The 23,290-nt window shown below is 45.8% G+C and overlaps 1 protein-coding gene across 2 annotated transcripts in view; it reads right to left on the bottom strand.

The window, feature by feature from the left end:
- Positions 1 to 19,227, bottom strand: part of LOC135003257 (laminin subunit alpha-like) — a 106,045-nt gene extending 86,818 nt beyond the window's left edge. Inside the window, exons 1-3 of one of the 2 annotated variants that reach the window (XM_063951737.1) lie at positions 19,128 to 19,227; positions 18,940 to 19,025; positions 18,128 to 18,247 (exon numbers count right to left, since the gene is read on the bottom strand). In XM_063951737.1, the coding sequence (XP_063807807.1) occupies positions 18,128 to 18,247; positions 18,940 to 18,988 (169 nt within the window). In that variant the 5' untranslated portion in view covers positions 18,989 to 19,025; positions 19,128 to 19,227. The other variant, XM_063951734.1, reaches the window with a different exon arrangement.
- Positions 19,228 to 23,290: the final 4,063 nt, after the last annotated feature.

Here is a 23,290-nt window from a genome sequence, read left to right as displayed (position 1 = left end):
AAGTGACCTCTTTTTGGCTAATCCAATAATAGCAGAACGTCTATTTTTATACTTTCGGTATATTGACGATGTACTCATACTGTGGAGAGGGGAGGTTTTGGATTTAATTAATGCGGTCGAGTTAATCAATCCGATTGCCCAGCCAAACTAACTTTGGTCAGCAGTCCCCAAGAAATTTGTTTTTTGGATATTTTGATCAAACTTCAAGATGGCAGGCTTGAGACATGTCTATACAGGAAACCTACAGACCGCAATACAATACTGCGCCACCACAGTTTCCATCCACCTGCGACCATTAAAGGCCTGCCCTATTCGCAGTTCCTTCGAGTGTGCAGGACTAATAGCCAAGAGCAAATGAGGGATGCACAACTTGACGAGATGGAACACAGGTTCCTAGAGAGAGGGTACCCACAGAAATTACTCTCTACGGCTCGCATTAAAGCAACTGCGGCAAAGAGAAATGATTTATTTATAGCAGCTAATACCAAAGATATGTCTAAAACTATCCCCTGGGTATGGGAATATAAAACCAATAGCAGGCAAGTGCAGCATAAACTTCGGGCCCTTTGGCCTATAGTGGCAAGTGACCCAGATTTGGAAATTTTTCAGAGTACACGAGTGATGCCTAGCTACACAAAGGGCAGGAGTATCAAAGACTTATTAGTTAAAACAGACATGTCTAAACTTAGAACAAAACCTACCCACTTCATGACAAGAAAAAATGGGTGTTTTAAATGCACCGGGTGCACAACCTGCACCTACATGTCACCAGGCGATTCCATTTCCCACCCTTGTTCAGGGAAGAGTTACAAAATCAAATGGCCATTAACCTGCAGTTCAAAATTTGTGATATATGCCATCATGTGCCCCTGTGGGCGCTACTATATAGGCAAAACGGAGTGCCAATTCAAGGTCAGAATGGCACAGCACAGGCAGGCTATTAGAAACGCTCTAGCCACAGGAAGCGGGGATCAGCCTGTTGCTAAGCACTTCGTGGAACATCGTCACAGTATGGCCACTCTAAAACATCGCATTATTGACCACATCCCAGAGTCAGCTCGGGGGGGCAACAGGGGTAAAAGACTCCTACAACTTGAGTCAATTTGGATACATAGGCTCAACACGCTAAAACCAAGTGGTCTCAATGACAACTTGGGCCTTATTAATTTTCTATAAACTTTTTACAAAGGATTCTTTTTTCAAATTTTTTTTTTCAAATAAGCTTTTTAGAAAGACCCATAATTTTGAGGAATTATTTAATGGTCCTTTTGTCTTCCATGAACCTTGGTAAGGTAATAAGCAATGTTTTAATTGAATTTAATTGTATAGTGTCTTTTTTGATGGACAGTGCACAGTGTGACAGTCGTAGCAGAATGACACACATGTAACTCAGCCCTAGACGAGGCATGTATGGTGTTTAGTATAACAATGATAGTGAAAGCACAGGACAATCGGGTTGCCAAGCATGCGGTTCGTTGTTTTAGAATTGTATTTTTATAAGTCACGTATTGATTATATAGGTATAACTTTTATTGAAACATATGTTTAATCATGTAGATCACTACATGGTTTTAAGGATTTGCACAGAAGCACTTAGTGACCAAGGTGTCATTTTATACATTAAGACGTTGCAGCAAACGCTGGTGACACTGACGATCTGTTTATTTTGTGTACAGTGTTACCATGGCCACATCGGAGGGGTCCCGCGACGTCACTTCCGGGTCACGCTGATGCGAGCGGAGGCGCCGAGCGGAGGCTCCGACGGGCGGCCAGCTGGTAACGCTGAGAAGTTTGAACACACGTGTAAAGGGGGTGATTAATGGGGTATGTTATTTAAACTGTTTTATGCACTGTCACTTTTATCCTGAAGAAGGGGAACTGGTCCCCGAAACGTTGATGTCACTTTTTGTGAATACACTTTGATTATACAGACTCCGAGTGCCGCCTCTTTTTTCCTTTGTTGTATACACCGGAGGGAGACCCCCGGACGGGGAAGGCACAGGAGCAAGACATATCCCGCTGTGGATTACGCGAGTGCCGGGGTTACTGTATTATATATATATATATATATATATATATATATATATATATATACACATACATACATACATACATACATACATACACACCTCAGGAAGCTGGGTTGTTTACACCAGCAAAACACATTGAGCCTACAGGATACAGACACCATTATTTGGATTCCAATCATTGTCTGCCCTGGTATTTATTGGACTGCATCACTCTTTGGATTACAAAAAGTTTTTTCAGAGGAACCGGAGCCATGCCCTATGCCAAGCTACTGCACATTGCTGGAACAAATTGGGGACACTACTAAAGACTTCATCGGCTGCATTGTACTTACCTCTGACAAGTTCATACGAAAGGATTCTAGAGAGTGTCCTAGCCAGGGTATGATACTGCTCTACTAGGAGCCATACGAATGTTTCATCCTTTTAATGACCGTAACTTGCTAAGTAGCACTGTGAGACATTATTTGTTTTTTTATTTTTCATTTGTATTAAATATATTAATCCTTTTTAAATACCTACCGTCCTGTGAATATTTTTATATTTTATTGTGTATTTTTCTTAATACAGCCAGCGCTGGTATATGTGTCAAAGTCAACAATCAAGAGAAGACTTCACAAGATGTAAACCATTGGTGAGCCACAAAAACAGGAAGACCAGATTAGAGTTTGCCAAACAACATCTAAAAAAGCCTTTACAGTTCTGGAACAACATCCTATGAGACAAAGATCAACTTGCACCATAGTGATGGGAAGAGAAGAGTATGGAGAAGGAAAGGAACTGCTCATGAGCCAAAACATACCACCTCATCAGTGAAGCATGGTGGCCCAGTCCCCCGGAGCGTTAATCTGGCCCTGGGCTACATAGCATGTTGCCTACCTCAACTGAGACGCTGGAGCCATGCTAATAGCGGGAACGCAGACACGTCCATAAAATGGCCGCAATGTTTTTCCCACCACTCCTGCGTTGCCTTCCCCAAAGGGTACCTTGCTGCCAATCAACCTGCGTGAAGGTGAACAATGCGTGCGAGATCACACATGGGTCTTTGTGCAAGCGCAGTGAGGGACGCATGTGCAATTTACCAATAAATAGCTAATTTACAGAAAAATAAATAGTGTACAACTAGGAGGAGTCAGGCCCACCGCAATTACCAGCTATTTTTTGTCCAAACGTATGTAAGGCTCTACACCTAGAGGCTGAACAATTCCTGCAATGTTTACATAAATTAGAAAATGGAGGATTGAAATTGATCTGCGAGGGTTTGATTTTCCTGCTGATCCAATAATGGATTCTGTACGATATAACCTGAGATGTCTGCATCACACTGAGCAGCAACACTATGGGGGAGATTTATCAAAGCTTGGAGAGAGATAAAGTCATTTAAAGGATAGAAGCCAATTGGCTAGTACTTTCTCTCTCTCTCTAAAGTTTGATGAATATGCCCCTATATGCTGTCCGGGTGCGGCATTTCTTCCTGAAAGGTGGAAATAAGTCACAGTATAAGACGCAGCACAATAATATCCCTTTCACACCGCCTGAGGCGGTTCACACCCGGTAGCCTGACCCGGGAGCTCCCAGTGTACGCCTGGCCTCAGGCGCCCCACTGCGGCTGTCTGCAACCCGGCATATTGCTGGGTTGATGATGTCAGCGGTGACGCAGCAGGGGTGGCGCTTGGAGATGACATGATCTCCAAGTGCCGCCTGTACACACACACACACACACACACACACACACACACACACACACACACACACAAAGTGAATGGGAAAAGGGTCGCATCAACCCGGCTCCCATTCACGCCGTACAGCGAGCCGAGTTGAACACGAGTTCAACCCTTCTCACTACCAGGGTTTAAATACAGAGTCGCTCGATCTGGTATTTTTCCCCTGGCACATGGGCTATGCACGACCGTGTGCCAATATACCGTGTTCATAGCTGGCGGTCTGAAAGGGGTATAGGCTTTCCTGTATACTCCTGAACAGAACATTCAAGTTGAGAGGCCTTGAATACGAATGCAACTCTTGGGTGCAATCAGGTCAGAGATATTAAACCCTGTTTAATCTAGAAGAATGTAGCATTACGAAGGGCCCAGTAGTCAGTCTATGCAGTAAACAATAATTTTTTGTTCATACATCCCAAAATAGAAAGTGGTAAAAAAAAATATAAAAAAGGAGACGATAGAGATTGACTACATCTCTATGACACCCAGCCGAAATGATCTAAAGCCTGCAAATATTATTTTTATTATCCTTTATTCATATGGTGCCACAAGGGATCCGCAGCACTTAATTGCATAAACAAGTAAGCAAAACAAACAAACCAAAAAAAAGTACACGGTATACAAACATAGCTGCATCAGCAGATGGCAATGAAATAAGTATCAGGGTGGAAGAAAACAGGGATTCGGTGCCATCGAAGGGAGTATGGAATAGGAAATAATTTAAGTAAGAAAAGGAAAAGCACATGAGGGCAGAGGGCCCTGCACGTGAGAGCTTACATTCTAAAGGGGAGGGGCAGACAGACAGGGGTGACACAGATGGGGTAGACGGTAGACAGCGAGTATGGAGCAGGGGGTTAGGATGAGAGATGGCTGAGTTTGGTGAATAAGTAGAGGTCTTGAGAGCCCATTTGAAATTTTGGAGAGAGGTGGAGAGTCTGAGGGGGAGAGGTAGTGAAAGGGAGAAGCACGTGCAAAATCTTTGAGGCAGAAGTGGGGGGAAGTAATCAGAGAGAAGGATAGGCAGTGTGCATTAGCGGAGTGAAGAGGACGGGTGGGAGTGTAAAGGGAGATAGGTCAGAGATGTAGATGGGAGAGGAGTGGGTGAGGGCTTTGTAAGTGAGTGTGAGAAGCTTGAATTGGATTCTGAAAGGGAAGGTGGAGCCAGTGAAGGGCTTCTAGGAGAGAGAAGGTGGACGCAGTACGTTTGGTGAAGAAGATGAGCCGGGCTGCGGCATCAAGGATAGACTGGACTGGAGAGAGGCATTTGTCAGGGATGCCAGATTGGAGAAGATTACAGTAGTCTAGTCTGGCGATAAACAACGAGTGGATAAGGGTCTGATCATGGAAATATTTTTGAGATGAAAACGTCAGGTTTGTGAGAGGTGCTGAATGTGTGGGTGGTCTGAAGGAGAGCGATGAGTCAAGGATTACTCTAAAATAGCGAATTTGGGAGCTATAAGAGATAGTAGCGCCATCGATAGATAATGAAATTGTGGGAGGCAACACGACTATGAAGTATGCTTATATGACATCACACAAGGGTATTATGAATGTATTATTTTCTAGGTGGAAAAATAAAGCACCTAACCATAGGAGGCAGCATTATATTTATATTATATATTCATGAGAATGTAGTATGACAATGCATTAGGAACCATCATAAATTAATATTGCCATCTAAAAGGAAAAGCAGTCTGGCTTTGTAAACATCATGTCATATGACATCTAGCATCTATTTTTCAACACACAATGAACTCTTTAAATTTAAATTCCAGGCTAATCTATGAAATGTAATTCTGTAGTCCAATGTGTGAGTGAAAGGTCTTCCTTGGAAATAAAGCACTTCAAGAGCCCCTGTTTGAAGAGGGAAATATGTAAATTTTTCTAACTTGGAAAAACCTACATTGCATAGATTTCCTACATGGAATGTAACCAGATCCCTGGGGTGCTTCTACTGAGGACGGGTATAGAGGTGTCTGGAGGCACTGCATTGTTGGCTGGTAATGACACCTCTGCTTCTATAGGCAGAAAACTCTCCACTGCTAGCAGTAGCGGATCTTGCTACGGGCACACAGGATTTTTGCCTGGAGGGCGCCGCCGCAAGAACTGCTACAGGTGGTGCCCCCCAGTGCTGTGCTGTCACAGCTGTGCGGTGCGCGGTGCACCGCACGGCATTGTGGGAGTGGCACATAGACACTAGGGGTCATGATTGACCTCTAGTGTCTATGCTGTGCTATGGGAGAGACGTCATGATGTCTCTCCCATAGATCAGAGGTGCGGTGCCGGCGGCTGGAGATGGAGGTAAGCAGCGGTCGGGAATAAGGAGCGGGGATGGTGAGTATTATTTTTTTTATTAGCGGCACAAACGGGGGCACAACTCTACAGGGGGCACAAACGGGGGCACAACTCTACAGGGGGCATACCGGACCATGCCCCTTTATGAAGCCATGCCCCTATTTTCACCTGGGGCACCACAAGGGCTAGAACTGGCCCTGACTGCTAGCGGCGTAGAACAAAAATTATGGGAAAAGGAGCATCACTGTCCCCTTGGTTGACCCCAAACCATTTCAAAAGACAATTTCATAGTTTGCCTGGGGTGTCCGTTCCTACCAGATCTCCTCTCGGGGCCATGTCACAGACCCATAGGTGTGCGCAGGGGGGGTGCCTGGTGCGCACAGGCACCCCCTAATGTCTGGCACCCCGATCTCACATGCCTGATGCAGCGATCGCCGAGCAGGCTGATTACTGTCCCCTCTGCGCTGCACCCTGTCAGGACTGCATTACGGACTGGACGCCTGGGTTAATGAAGGGTGCCACTGCCACCGGCTTTCAAACTCCCGTCTCCACCTCCATGTACAAAAACAGTGTGATGTGATATGATTACGTCATGCTACTCGCACGCCCACCCGCCACACATGCCCACCTCTCTCCTTCTATGCTATGCCAACGCCAGCCACTGATGAGTATCAGCATGCAGCCAGCGTTCCTCTTAGGAAGACAAATTCAATCTGGCAGGTGGTCAGCAGCAGCATTGACACGTCACTCGTTTTTCCAGCAGCAGCAGTACTAGTCTGCGACTGTCAGTGTCAGTGAGTGACTGACTTGTAAGTAAGCTGCTGCAGCTTGCAGGGGAAAGAGAGGGGGAGCCAGACCAGGCTGCGGAGGAGCAGTGTAACTGCAGTGAGTGCCATCAGGGGTGTTTGTTTGGTGCACACCACAACATCTGACAATGTATCTGCTTTATTAGGATTGGTACAAGGGTGGATATTTTATATTGCGTTGACCGTCCATAGATGGTGCTAGACACGCCCAAAAGGCGGTGCTAGACACACCCCTCCGATGGTGCACCCCCTAATAATATGTGCTGTGCACGCCTATGCACAGACCCACTACTTATGCTCTTATTAACCATGAACTAGTTTCATATTACAAAGTGCCAAGACACACTAAGGGGTATTTTACTGAACATCAGGATTTCAAAGCCAACAATTGAAAACAGCAACAGTAATAATTACAGAACAAGCCTGATCTTGCATTTATTACTATTACAGTTTTACATTAAGTGGTCAAACACACCCAGAATCAGTAGCCTTAATATCTGCTGCTTGGAAAATATAGCCCTAAGCTGTTACAGGTTATACATTTTTATCAATATTAGGACTGAATAATGGATTAGTACTAACACCTTTCCCAAAACCCTTATTTCAACTAGTACAACTGGATGATCCTTCCCCATGACTGTTACTAATACCTACGGGACACATATCCAACAAGTTCAAGTGCATGTACCCAAGGTCCAAGTATTCCAATAGCCTGAAACGCCACTCATTTCCAGGTTCTCCAAGGCCTCATTATCAAAACATTATACAAAGGCTCTGGAAGGTGACCCCGTAGTAGTCTGTAGCTGCAGGAGGTCTCCCCTCTCTCATTCTGGGGGTTTTAACATTCCGTGCTGCCTCTGGACTCCTCTCCCTTTACTGTGATCAGGGGAAAAAATCAAAACAGATGGGTGCCTCTTGTAAATAGGCATAGGGATGTACCCGAAGATTACAGAAACATCCAAAAGTAGAAAGTTTAGATGCTTTTCAGTCAATCTTTTGTATACAGTAGGTGATAAATGTTTACATTTTCCCTATAAAAGCACAAAACCAATAAGTTTGACCTATCGTGTAAAGAAAGAAAACTTTACAAAAAACAAACAAACAAAAAAAACCCACCACCACACATACGGGTCGATTCAGTTGTTTTTGCGCCCCCCTGCTGGGCGTCTTTAGCAATGGACATCTATCAGAGCTATTCAGTTGTTGCTACAATCAGACGCCCATTACTAGTCAAGGCGACTGTCAGCTCTGGGTTTAGGTGCGCAAAGTGGCTAAACCTGTCTAAAAAGCCTGAATGGGCATCCAAAGTCTGGGTTGGGGCACCTCAAACTACGGGGGTCATTCCGAGTCGATCGCACGTAGCAACTTTTTGCTGCTCGTGCGATCAACCTGACGCCGCCTATGGGGGAGTGTATTTTAGCATAGCAGGGCTGCGAACGCTTGTGCAGCCCTGCTATGCTAAAAAAGTTTCACGTAAAATAAGACCAGCCCTAGACCTACTTACCATTTGCGCTGGATCCGTCGCAAATGCAGGTCCCGGATTTGACGTCAGACATCCGCCCTCAAAACGCCTGGACACGCCTGCGTTCGCTGGACCACTCCCCGAAAACGGTGTCAGTTGATGCCCCGATACGCCTTCCTCCTGTCAACCTTCTTGTGGTCGCCGCTGCGACCGCTTTCCTCGTTCCCGTCGCCAGCCAATGACGCGCATGCGCAGTTCCGACCCAGTCGCACCGCTACGAAGAAGTGCAGCATGCGATTGGGTCGGAATGACCCCCAGCGGACTTTAACACATTTTTTCTTGCACCTCTGAGGGGTGCAAGAAAAATGTGTCTGCCGTGGCTAATGGGCATCTATCGGAGCATCAATTGCATAGCTCCAATAGATGCCCATTCCTTCAAATGGCCAGCAGGTGATGCGCACCACAACTGAATCAGACCCTATACATTCATATAATGCTCCATGTCCCCCTTCTTTATGATGAATCGTAATAATATATTTGGAGAGATAGATTAGATAGATTAGATAGATTAGATAGAGGAGCAGTAACTATTATTGGACTCCGGATAACTTTTCATTTGATCTGTATATGATTCCTCTGCCTCTTTTAAGGTCAGATGATTAGGAAAAAAAAAATGTGAACAATTACAAAGCTGCCTTTTCACAGACTCCTACCATAAAGAAAAATACTTGTGATAATAATAAAATGCACACGTGGAAGTGACACACAGACATGCCTGGACCCATCTGAGCTGCGTCACCGCCCTGCTACACTTCTACATGCATTCAGGACCAGCTGCCAGTTGTAAAGTCTGGAAATATATAAAAAAAATACCTACTGTATAACCCATTTCAAAGATCTAGAACTAGGGAAATCGTTATTTAACTGCACAAAACAAAACTAGATCCACATTTAAAAACGTTTCTACAATAGCACTAAGAGGAGGAGGATAGTTTTATAGTACCTTTAAGTACTACTATAATCATATATACGAAAAGATTATAACATGTATTTACTTAAAAAAAAAAATGTAATGTGTTTTAAGGGCCGTATTCACGACACGATTTAGGGAGAAATGTGTGCTGAGCGAATCGCTCAGTACACATCTCTCCCCCCGCTCAGCACAGCGCGATGTGTGCTGAGCGTGTGGGGGGGTGGGGGAGGGTGGACGGGGGTGGGGGGGGCGCTCACTTCACCCAGCAGGTGAAATGAGCGACCTGCTAGATTGAGCCTGCAGGCCAATCTAGCACCAGCGATAGCGATGCAAGGGGCCGCGCATCACTATCGCTGTGGAGGGTACACACGGAGTGATTGCCTAGATTTTAAGCAGCGACCGCTCCGTGAGTACCCCCCTTTAGACTTCTAAATCCCAGAGAAAGACCATGCCCAGAGCCGGCCCTAACCAATATGATGCCCTAGGCAAGATTTTGTCTGGTGCCCCCTAGCACCGCCACTAGTTCTGCAGGAGATGCCTGGCATGAGTCAGCAGGCAGCTCTGCTACCGTCAGGCGCTTTCTGTTTATGAAAATGCATCTTATTTGCATTACTATGTGGCTAGGATGCACAAGCAGCTTCTGCTGATTAAAATGATATGTTGCATGCCTATATTCTGTGTGCAACTGCGGCTGTATCTGCATACGAAATGCTAAACTTACAGTGATTTTCAGGAATACACTGCAACGTAGCATTTCATATACAGATACAGCCGCAGTCACACACAGAATAAAGGCATGCTGCATATCATTTTAATCAGCAGAAGCTGCTGGTGCCCCTAAGCATTCCAAATGCCCTAGGCAATTGCCTAGTTTGCCTATGCCTAAAGGGGGGTACTCACGGGAGAGATGTGTGCTGAGCGATCTTTACACAGACCGCTCAGCACACATCTCTCTCCCCGCTCAGCACAGCGCGATGTGCTGAGCGAGGGGGAAAGCCGACGGGGAGCCGCTCACTTCACACAACGGTGAAGTGAGCGACCCGCTAGATTGAGCCTGCATGCAGGCTCAATCTAGCACCGGCGATAGCGATGCGCGGGGCCGCGCATCGCTATCGCTGGGGGGCATACACACGGCAGATCCGTGCTTAAAATCTAAGCAATCTAGCAAGATTGCTTAGATTTTAAGCACGGATCTCTCCGTGTGTACCCCCCTTAAGGCCGGCTCTGACCATGCCAAACAAATCTTATTGACTTTTTCTTGACTCAGTCAATAAAATAATAGATCAAGTGCTGATTGCACTTAACTCCACAGCGAATGCAAACAGAAAGTCAAACATCTCAAGTTCTAGAAAAGCAATGGGAACATTTGCATATACACGCAATCATTGTGGAAACACTTTACGAACATTTCCATTAAATTTTTTTTTAATTCCATCAGCAGCTCCTTTATGTAAGGAAAGCTATAGCTTAGGTCCAGTGGATATCATACAACTTTCTACCATCATTTACGCCAGTGGTTCTCAAACTCGGTCCCTCAGGACCCCACACGGTGCATGTTTTGCAGGTAACCCAGCAAGTGCACAGATGTATTAATTACTCACTGACACATTTTAAAAGGTCCACAGGTGGAGCTAATTATGTCACTTGTGATTCTGTGAGGAGACCTGCAAAACATGCACCGCGTGGGGTCCTGAGGACCGAGTTTGAGAACCTGCGATTTACGCCAATATGTTTTCGTCTTACCCAGTGTGTATTATTATAATGGAAAGACGCTGCACTGCATTAACAAGAAGCATCTACTGATCTCCCCGAGGGCAGTAGGATGCCTCTTGCTTTTGAAGTCCCCACCAGGTTACCGGTTCTCCTCACTCCCCAGCACTACCCACATCACAGCTGTGTAGACATAGCATCATTTTTCCCACTCATAGATGCACACAATCCTTCACAGACAGAGATTATATGGTGGAATTCCGTTACCCCATTTATTTAACAGGGTGAAAAAGTGGAGGGGAGCCTCGAGCTTCAATGCCGTGGGATATTCAATTACAGACCCTTTTTCTTGCCCATTAAATTAACCTGTTTTCTAAGTTAACATGATTGCAGCACCTGAAAACAGGTAAGCTATCAGAGATTTCTTTTTCGGGACCCGCAAAGAAATCCCTGTTACGTGCAGCCTGTGGCCTGCCTTCAGGGCTAATAGTCCCGGGGGATCAATTAGCCTATGGTAAATTACTGCAGTTAATTGAATTCCCTCCTATGGCATCTTCACCAATTTAAAAAAAAAAACTGCATCCACAGCATTTAAATGAATATATCTACTGTACAAGCACCTCTACACCTCCAAATTGTTATGGGCCCTACACACTTGGCGATGTTTCCGATTTGGACACTGTTCATTTTCAACTATTAACAACCATCGTCCAAACTGGCTTGCTATGCTAAACGAGGGAAAACCAACGATGAACGACCGCGGGGATGCGCATCGATCATTGGTGCCTACACACTAAACAACATGAACAATATATCGTTCACTTATGAGCGATGTCGTTCATATTGCCCGTGTATGTTGCCAAGTGTGTAAGGCCCATAACATATATTAAGCGGCACAACAATTATTGCCCACAGTTTTATCCCTTTAATTCACATCTGCAATCCCCATTATTCACAGAGAGCGGTCTTAACGGGTTAATTCACCACAAAGTAATACTGGGTCAGTGTGTCCGACAGGAGGCTATTCTGGTCATGAATTTGCCCCCTTGACAGTTCCTTCACCTCTTGTTAATCACAGCCACACAATCTCCAGTACAGGTGCAGGGTTGGAGTGTGAAGATCCCTCTCCAGTGTAACTGTAGACTAGAAGCTACAATGGCTAATACTAGTTAACCATCTTATAAGCGTGCCCCATAAAGGAATCTAAAGGAATCTTCTCTCCCTCTCTGCAGAGGCCCAGAACACAGTCTCCACTGGGAATAATAGGGACAGCTACCTGAGACAATAGCCTTACCCTCATGCTACAGTGCAACCTGGCATTGCGTTGTAACCATACATCGCATTCGCCATACACCCTAAATGATCTGCTGTATGATTGTGTAATGCTGAACGTAACAACACTGCGACGGCCGTGGAAGTGTCCCATCGAGTGTGCGGCACATCCAATATGTGCTGGCCAGGGACGATGGATCAGGAGTACACAGTATATGGTGTGTATGACATATCGTTCCGATCCGTATCAGAATTATATATCTTATAGTGTGCACTTAGCTTAACACAGAAGATACTTAAAATAGCTTATTGCATTAGACCACAGGTTCTCAAACTCGGTCCTCAGGACCCCACACAGTGCATGTTTTGCAGGTCTCCTCACAGAATCACAAGTGAAATAATTAACTCCACCTGTGGACCTTTTAAAATGTGTCTGAGTAATTAATACACCTGTGCACCTGCTGGGTTACCTGCAAAACATGCACTGTGTGGGGTCCTGAGGACCGAGTTTGAGAACCACTGCATTAGACTTTTGTTAAATAGACACAAAACTTAAATCATACAAAAAATGTTTTGCTTTTTTTTTTTCCAGGAACCTTGCAGCTTAATAAATAGCCCCCAAGTCTTATCCCGACATTCCACCTATAGCATGTTACAACATAACAGCAAACAAACAAAAAAAGTTGAACCTATCCAAGAACAATGGGATTACAGAAGAGGATGAATTTAACTGACCAGCAGTCAGCATACCTCCGCCGGTATCCCAGAGGCGGTATGCCGGTGGTGGTGGTGGTGGGGGTCATGGGTTCAATTCCCACCATGGCCCTACCTGTGTGGAGTTTGTATATTCTCCCCGTACTTGCGTGGGTTTCCTCCGGGTTCTCCGGTTTCCTCCCACAATCTAAAAATATACTGGTAGGTTAATTGGCTCCCAACAAAATTAACCCAAGCGTGAATGTGTCTGTGTGTACATGTGGTAGGGAATATAGATTGTAAGCTCCACTGGGGCAGGGACTGATGTGAATAGGCAAATATTCCTGTGTGTGCTATATAAATAACTGGTAGTAATAATAATAATCTACAGCAGGGACTCTGATGGATTACAGCACAGACCTCTTACTGCTCTTTCTGTTCATGCAGATTTCATGGATGTGGATTCTACACAGACACAGGATTACCCTCAGTACGCTCATTGCTTGCTTGTGACAGGATGAGCGATATGAGGACTAGGATAGTTAAAAACATTAAGGGCCCCAGTAGATCCAATAAGTGGTGCACCAATGGTAAGTACAATGTCATTTTCTATATTAACTCATTGCACTCCACACAAAACATTTTGTTTTGGGTGGAGCTATAAAATTAAGGGGCCCATTTATCTATGAGTTTTAGCTATTTAAAACTTGTAGCATATGATAAATGCTGCTCCAGCCAATCAGCTCCCAACTGTCACTTTTCAAACACATGACAGTTGGAAACTGATTAGCTGGAGTACCATTTATCATATGCTACAAGTTTTAAACAGTTAAACAATTACTTGTTGATAAATGGGACCCTACATTTTTTTTTGTAATACAGGAATCGGTCATTGCAAGCTACCATATGTGTGTAAAAATCTGTGGTATATCTAAAGTATATTATATATTAAAAATAAAAAATAAAATAATTGGTACTACAACAGACTTCAGGCACTATTTTTTTTCTTCTTCTTTTTATTACCCCCTAGAATGCCATACATATTGCAGTAGACTGGTACCAGTTCAGTACAATACACAAGTAGCAGGGATCCTTGTATAAACTAGTGATGAGCGGGTTCGGTTTCTCGGAAACCGGACCCCCCCGAACTTCACCCATTTTACACGGGTCCGAGGCAGGTTCGAACCTTCCTGCCTTGCTCGGCTAACCCGAGCGCGCCCGAACGTCATCATCCCGCTGTCGGATTCTCGCGAGATTCGGATTCTATATAAGCAGCCGCGCGTCGCCGCCATTTTCACTCGTGCATTGGAGATGATAGGGAGAGGACGTGGCTGGCGTCCTCTCCGTTTATTGTTGAACTTGATTGCTTTATTGCTTAATTGTGGGGAGGACTGGGGAGCAGCTGTTAGGAGGAGTACAGTGCAGAGTTTTGCTGATCAGTGACCACCAGTTTTATCCGTTCTCTGCCTGAAAAAAACTCTCCATATCTGTGCTCAGAGTGCTGCATAATATATCTGTGCTCACACTGCTTAATTGTGGGGACTGGGGAGCAGCTGTATTATATAGCAGGAGTACAGTGCAGAGTTTTGCTGACAGTGACCACCAGTATACGTTGTCTGCCTGAAAAACACTCCATATCTGTGCTCAGTGTGCTGCTTTATTGTGGGGACTGGGGACCACCAGTATAATTAATATTATATAGGAGGAGTACAGTGCAGAGTTTTGCTGACCAGTGACCACCAGTATACTATATATAGCAGTACGATACGGAAGGCCACTGCTGTGCCTACCTCTGTGTCGTCATTAAGTATACTATCCATCTACATTTTATACCTGTGGTGCATTTTAGTTTTGCAGTTTGCTGACACAGTGACCACCAGTATACTATATATAGCAGTATGATACGGAAGGCCACTGCTGTGCCTACCTCTGTGTCGTCATTAAGTATACTATCCATCTACATTCTATACCTGTGGAGCATTTTAGTTTTGAAGTTTGCTGACACAGTGACCACCAGTATACTATATATAGCAGTACGATAGGAAGGCCACTGCTGTGCCTACCTCTGTGTCGTCATTAAGTATACTATCCATCTACATTCTATACCTGTGGTGCGCCTCTTTTTTTCTTTGCATCATGTGCTGTTTGGGGACAATTTTTTTGAAGTGCCATCCTGTCTTGACACTGCAGTGCCACTCCTAGATGGGCCAGGTGTTTGTGTCGGCCACTTGTGTCGCTTAGCTTAGTCACACAGCGACCTTGGTGCGCCTCTTTTTTTCTTTGCATCATGTGCTGTTTGGGGACAATATTTTTGAAGTGCCATCCTGTCTTGACACTGCAGTGCCACTCCTAGATGGGCCAGGTGTTTGTGTCGGCCACTTGTGTCGCTTAGCTTAGTCACACAGCGACCTTGGTGCGCCTCTTTTTTTCTTTGCATCATGTGCTGTTTGGGGACAATTTTTTTTGAAGTGCCATCCTGTCTTGACACTGCAGTGCCACTCCTAGATGGGCCAGGTGTTTGTGTCGGCCACTTGTGTCGCTTAGCTTAGCCATCCAGCGACCTCGGTGCAAATTGTAGGACTAAAAATAATATTGTGAGGTGTTCAGAATAGACTGGAAATTATGGTAATTGAGGTTAATAATACTATGGGATCAAAATGACCCCCAAATTCTATGATTTAAGCTGTTTTTTAGGGTTTTTTGAAAAAAAAACCCACCCGAATCCAAAACACACCCGAATCCGACAAAATTTTTTCGGTGAGGTTTTGCCAAAACGCGTCCGAATCCAAAACACGGCCGCGGAACCGAATCCAAAACCAAAACCCGAAAAATGTCCGGTGCACATCACTAGTATAAACATCTGTAAAAGATATGCATGCTCACCCCTATCAGCCTCTGGCATCACTAGTCAGCAAAGATAACATGTCACTTTGTTGTCCCCATTAGGACATCCCTTATCTATACCAGAAGGTGACAAAGGTTATACATGTTGAGTCTCCCATATCCACCATGCTAGGGAGCAGAAGTATTTTGGATATTGGATTTTTCAGTATGTAGGAATACTTGCATACTATAAGGATATATCTTGGGGATGTGAACCAATTCTAAACACAGAATACATTTATGTTTCATATACACCTTGGCCCTCATTCCGAGTTGATCGGTCGCAAGGCGAATTTAGCAGAGTTACACACGCTAAGCCGCCGCCTACTGGGAGTGAATCTTAGCTTCTTAAAATTGCGACCGATGTATTCGCAATATTGCGATTACTAACTACTTAGCAGTTTCAGAGTAGCTTCAGACTTACTCTGCCTGTGCGATCAGTTCAGTGCTTGTCGTTCCTGGTTGACGTCACAAACACACCCAGCGTTCGCCCAGGCACTCCCACCGTTTCCCCGGCCACTCCTGCGTTTTTTCCGGAAACGGTAGCGTTTTCAGCCACACGCCCCTGAAACGCCGTGTTTCCGCCCAGTAACACCCATTTCCTGTCAATCACATTACGATCGCCGGAGCGAAGAAAAAGCCGTGAGTAAAATTACTTTCTTCATAGTAAAGTTACTTGGCGCAGTCGCAGTGCGAACATTGCGCATGCGTACTAAGCGGATTTTCACTGCGATGCGATGAAAAATACCGAGCGAACAACTCGGAATGAGGGCCCTTATACACAAAAATATAATCGCCTAACAAAGCACAGACACTGATCCCGTCCACTCATTACAAATATAATTACAGAAGTAAACAAACAAAAAAATAACTATACTAAATATCATATCAACACAGTGTTATCAAAATATAGGGGGTACCCCGTATATACTCCGCGTATAAGTCGACCCAAATATAAGCAGAGGCACCTAATTTTACCACAAAAACCTTGGAAAACTTATTGACTCGAGTATAAGCCTAGGGTGGGAAATGCAGCTCTAGCCGTACACAGCTCTCATACTGCCAGATATGCCCCCACAGTGCCAGATATGCCCTCATACTGCCAGATATGCCCCCCACAGTGCCAGATATGCCCCCACAGTGCCAGATATGCCCTCACAGTGCCAGATATGCATGACCCCTCAGTGCCACATATGCCCCCCCCCTCAAGTGCCAAAATATGCTTCCCCAGAGCCTGCTATAACTTACCTTCCACCGCTCCCCGCGTTGTCTTGTGAAGGAGGGACAGAGGGCACAGCGCGCGCCTTTCCTGTGTCCCTCCGGCGGCCACGGCAGGTCTGTTAAATGAAGTGCTGGTTCATGAGCCAATCAGAGCTCACGAACGGGTACTTCCTTTAATAGACCCGCCGCTGCCGCCGGAGACACAGGAGAGGCGAGCGCTGTGCCCCTCCGTGTCCCTCCTTCCACTGACTTGAGTATAAGCCGAAAGTGCTGAAAAGTCGGTTTATACTCGAGTATATACGGTAATTCAGACCTGATCTCTGCTCTGAGTTTTTCGCACAGCGGGCGATCAGATCTAAACTGCGCATGCATATGCACCGCAATGCGCTGGTGCGTCGGTCGACTGCACCAGGCATCAGTGCCTAGCGACGGGATGGTGCGAAAAAAGTGATTGCATGGGCGATCGCAAGGTGATTGACAGGAAGAGGCCGTTTGTGGGTGGCAACTGACCGTTTTGCAGGAGTGTCCGGGAAAACGCAGGCAGGGTCAGGCGTTTGGAGGGAGGGTATCTCCAGGCCCGATCACCAGTAATCCAGCGCAGCGGCATAGTATGTCCTGGGCTGAGCAGAGACTGCACAGAACATCAGTGATCGCACACCTGCGCAACACTTTTACCCCTCCCCCAGTAGGCAGCAACTACCTGATCGCAGGGCTGCAAAAAAAACACACTCTAGCGATCAGGTCTGAGTGCATGCTTACGAGCAGGGCCGCTCTTACCTCACTGTCTGATATCCCCCAGTCTTGTTTTATTACGGTTTTGTTCCCAATTGTAAAGCACAACAGAATATGCTGGCACCATATAAATTAATGTTAATAACTAATATGGTTTTACTTTCTTTCTGAAATAAAACTACTTGTGTATTATAACTTTTGAGCAACGCCTGTATATAATAACTTATCAAGTGGTGTTTTTCTTTTATATAGTCATGGAGCCACTCGGTGACTTCTAATATCCTTATATATTTTCACCCTAGATAAACATTGTGGTATACAAGCGCACTCACCGTTGTTAGGGAACGCTCCAGGGGGGCAGGCGGTGCATTCAGTGATGTTTATGGAGCTGCAGTTGGCATCCAGGGTAGATGTGATGTCAGTAGAGGACAGCTGACTACTAACCAGACATGCTGCAAGGCATTAGCAGAACAAGGCAATTACAGGAATTCTGCAGCAGCCCAGTTAGGAGACTTACATAAGGATTATGTTGAGAGTAAAGTTGTGGTTACATTTAGGTTATCTTTCTCATATACAGAAACATACCTTCTATAAGAGCTATTTGCACCGTGTAGATGGAGAGTGGCAGGATTTTATGTTTACTTATGAAACAAACATTGTAAATTCTGCACAATAGTGTTATTCCCAGCTGTATCTAATTTACTGGTTACAAATGGTCTCATGTGACAGAAGTACAAAGTTAGCGAAAAGTCAAACAATACTTGTAATGTAAAATATAGCATAATATTATACATTACACACAGTTATTTACCAACATTACACAAAAAGTAAATACTAGACAGAGAAAGAAAAGAAAAGAAAGATGAAAATTAGTATAATTAAGCACAGCATGGTCACATCACAATAGCCACTTCACATGTTGCAGTAAGGAAATTTAATAACAATAAAAAGCAATTCCTGTTTGCATTCAACTCATAGTGGTGCTGTGGATTGGTACCTATTTAACAGTGCAATTCAAAATATATATAAATCCACAAACTAAATGTTAAGATCTTTAACAAAATCTGCAAACAGACAAAAGCACAGGTAGCAGCTGCTTCTGATGAATAAGAGAGTTGCTGTATTAGCCTAGGACATAACTCACCTATAAGGCACACACCACTGACACCCCACCACAGTCTGCCGTCGCTCATGGTTACAGCGACATGTCCTTAGCTGGGACACCGCACTCTACAGAACAAACAGCAAGACAATCACAGTCACCAGAAACTAAGACTTCCTCCTACTCTCCCGGCTGCAACTTCTCCTGCTCTGACTCATCACCTGACTCACATCATGTGCTGGCCTCAATCTCATTCACTCAGGCTACTCCCTCCCTAGCAGTATTGTTTATATGTGCCAGAGGCAGAACTCTCGGAGGCAACGGAGTCAGCTGCCGCCGGGCTCCTGCTTTGAAGGGGGGCACCTCTCCTCCTGTTCCGTGTGTTCAGCTACATTAATCAATTAAGTTAAATGACAGCAGACGGTATCTCTTCTGTAGCCGACTTCCCCACTAGTCACTACACCTTACAAATCACACCCTCTTTATTATAGATACACACAGGGCCGTAACTAGGGGGGGAGCTAGGGGGGCATGTGACCCAGGCGCAGGATTTAGAGGGGCGCTGAGAGAGACCCGGCGGCAGTGCCGTTTCTACCTCCTTATCGCCTCTTCCGAGCGCTCCTGCTCGGGGGGCGGAGTTTCGCGGAATGACGCGTTGCGTCGTGACGTCACGACGCAAACGCGTCATTCCGTGAAGCCCCGCCCCCCGAGCAGGAGCGCTCGGGGAGAGGCGATAAGCATGAAGGAGGAGGCGGCCGGCGCGAGGGACGTGAGGCGACGGGACCGAAGAGCGGGAAGACGTAAGTATTCTCTCTCTCTCTCCCCCCCCCCCCCTCCTTCCCCCCAACTTGAAACCTGCCTGCCGCTCTGTGTAAAATGGGGACACCTGCCTATGGGGATACCTGCCTGCCGCACTGTGTAAAATGGGGGCACCTGCCTGCGTACTGTGTATTATGGGGGCACCTGCCTGCGTACTGTGTAATATGGGGGCATCTGCCTGCGTACTGTGTATTATGGGGGCACCTGCCTGCGTACTGTGTAATATGGGGGCACCTGCCTGCGTACTGTGTAATATGGGGGCACCTGCCTGCGTACTGTGTAATATGGGGGCACCTGCCTGCGTACTGTGTAATATGGGGGCATCTGCCTGCGTACTGTGTAATATGGGGGCATCTGCCTGCGTACTGTGTAATATGGGGGCACCTGCCTGCGTACTGTGTAATATGGGGGCATCTGCCTGCGTACTGTGTAATATGGGGGCACCTGCCTGCGTACTGTGTAATATGGGGGCATCTGCCTGCGTACTGTGTAATATGGGGGCATCTGCCTGCGTACTGTGTAATATGGGGGTACCTGCCTGCGTACTGTGTAATATGGGGGCACCTGCCTGCGTACTGTGTAATATAGGGGCACCTGCCTGCGTACTGTGTAATATGGGGGCATCTGCCTGCGTACTGTGTAATATGGGGGCACCTGCCTGCGTACTGTGTAATATGGGGGCACCTGCCTGCGTACTGTGTAATATGGGGGCACCTGCCTGCGTACTGTGTATTATGGGGGCACCTGCCTGCGTACTGTGTAATATGGGGGCATCTGCCTGCGTACTGTGTATTATGGGGGCACCTGCCTGCGTACTGTGTAATATGGGGGCATCTGCCTGCGTACTGTGTAATATAGGGGCACCTGCCTGCGTACTGTGTAATATGGGGGCACCTGCCTGCGTACTGTGTAATATGGGGGCATCTGCCTGCGTACTGTGTAATATGGGGGCATCTGCCTGCGTACTGTGTATTATGGGGGCACCTGCCTGCGTACTGTGTATTATGGGGGCACCTGCCTGCGTACTGTGTAATATGGGGGCATCTGCCTGCGTACTGTGTATTATGGGGGCACCTGCCTGCGTACTGTGTAATATGGGGGCACCTGCCTGCGTTCTGTGTAATATGGGGGCACCTGCCTGCGTACTGTTCAATATGGGGGCACCTGCCTGCGTACTGTGTATTATGGGGGCACCTGCCTGCGTACTGTGTAATATGGGGGCATCTGCCTGCGTACTGTGTATTATGGGGGCACCTGCCTGCGTACTGTGTAATATGGGGGCATCTGCCTGCGTACTGTGTAATATGGGGGCACCTGCCTGCGTACTGTGTAATATGGGGGCACCTGCCTGCGTACTGTGTAATATGGGGGCACCTGCCTGCGTACTGTGTAATATGGGGGCATCTGCCTGCGTACTGTGTAATATGGGGGCACCTGCCTGCGTACTGTGTAATATGGGGGCATCTGCCTGCGTACTGTGTAATATGGGGGCATCTGCCTGCGTACTGTGTAATATGGGGGCACCTGCCTGCGTACTGTGTAATATGGGGGCATCTGCCTGCGTACTGTGTAATATGGGGACACCTGCCTGCGTTCTGTGTAATATGGGGGCACCTGCCTGCGTACTGTGTAATATGGGGGCATCTGCCTGCGTACTGTGTAATATCTGGGCATCTGCCTGCGTACTGTGTAATGTGGGGGCATCTGCCTGCGTACTGTGTAATATGGGGGCATCTGCCTGCGTACTGTGTAAAATGGGGATATATGCCTGCCGCGCTGTGTAAAATGGGGATATCTGCCTGCCGCACTGTGTAAAATGGGGATACCTGCCTGCAGTGTTATTGTTGGTAATGTAGATGTAGTGTAGTGTAGTGTAATGAAGTAATATATAGTACAGCATATAGGGTATGTAGTACAGTGTATAGGAGCATGTAATGTAGTGCAGCATATAGGGGATGGTGTAGTAGTGTAGTGCAGCATATAGGGGATAGTGTAGTAATGTAGTGCAGCATATAGGGCATGTACGTAGTGTAGTGTATAGGAGCATGTAATGTAGTGCAGTGTATAGGGGATAGTGTAGTAATGTAGTGCAGCATATAGGGGCATGTACGTAGTGTAGTGTATAGGAGCATGTAATGTAGTGCAGTGTATAGGGGATAGTGTAGTAATGTAGTGCAGCATATAGGGGCATGTACGTAGTGTTAGGAGCATGTAATGTAGTGCAGTGTATGGGAGATAGTGTAGTAATGTAGTGCAGCATATAGGGGCATGTACGTAGTGTAGTGCAATATAAAGGGCACTTAGTGTAATCATGTAGTGCAGTAATGTGGTGCAATGTGTGGGGACACACAGGGGCTATGTGACAGATGCTTAGGACATTTGGGGCACATGAGGCGCAATTTTGTTCAATGGTATCCCCTTTCTAAATATTTGATAACATGATAATTTTTTGTGTAATGCGGAGGGGTGGGGGGGGGGGGGGGGGGGGGGGGGGGGGCACCAAAATGCTTCCTTGCCCCGGGTGCTGACAAGTCTAGTTTCGGCCCTGATACACAGGAAGCAGATACCTTACTGATGAAGCTGTTTGCCCCTATAAAGGAAGCATGAACATTCTAACTATATGAAGTTATTTCTCAGACAATTACAAGTAACTTCATATACTGTAGTTAGAATTCTCATACTTCCTATGCAAGAGCAGATATCTCCATCACTATCAAAGGGAGAGAGTGTATGTACTTTTTGGCTCTGGGCGCACCACCAACTAGGACAGTACCTAATAAGAAAAAATTGTGTATATTTTTTCTTCCCAATTATTAAGGGTAATTAATTGTCCGAATTTGGTTCCCTCATTTATGACTGTATTACTGTGACCTGTGCCCGATCGCCCTGTGTCTTGCTATAGATATCTCCATCAGTAAGGTGCATGTTTCCAGTGTAATAGGTTGTGGGTTCTAATCCTGGATATGACACTTGCAAATTAATTGTCAGAGAAATAATCAGCATTGTGAGTGACTGAGCAGATCTATGTAGTGTGTGGCTGGACCCCTACATAGATCTGCCTAGTTGCAATGGTTTTGTAGTAGCTTCATATAGTTAGAATCTGCAGGCTTGCTATGCAGGAGCAAATATATATATATATATATATAGAGGGGGATCCCTGCACTCTCACGAAATAATAGTAAATGGTGGGGTGCCAGTCAGAGTCCAATCATATAAAAGATGGGACCCATAGTACAAACAAACAGTATTTCCACTATGTGGAAAAGACAGCACACTCCAGATAGGTATTTCAAAAAGTCAAAAAAAAGTGCATATTTATTGCAAAGTTTGTCTCACAGTTTCCCTGCTCGTTTTTGACTCTAACTGCTATGCTGTCTGATCGCTGTTTATGCTGTATACCTTGAGGAAGGTCCCAGTGTGGACCGAAACGTTGGACATTTCCCTGGAAAACTGTGAGACAAACTTTGCAATAAATATGCACTTTTTTTTGACTTTTTGAAATACCTATCTGGAGTGTGCTGTCTTTTCCACATAGTGGAAATACTGTTTGTTTATATATATATATATATATATA

This window comes from Pseudophryne corroboree, chromosome 1, assembly GCF_028390025.1.
Source record: "Pseudophryne corroboree isolate aPseCor3 chromosome 1, aPseCor3.hap2, whole genome shotgun sequence".
NCBI lineage: Eukaryota > Metazoa > Chordata > Amphibia > Anura > Myobatrachidae > Pseudophryne > Pseudophryne corroboree.
Note: the sequence above shows the minus strand (reverse complement) of the source record. Positions and strands in the feature narration are given on the sequence as shown.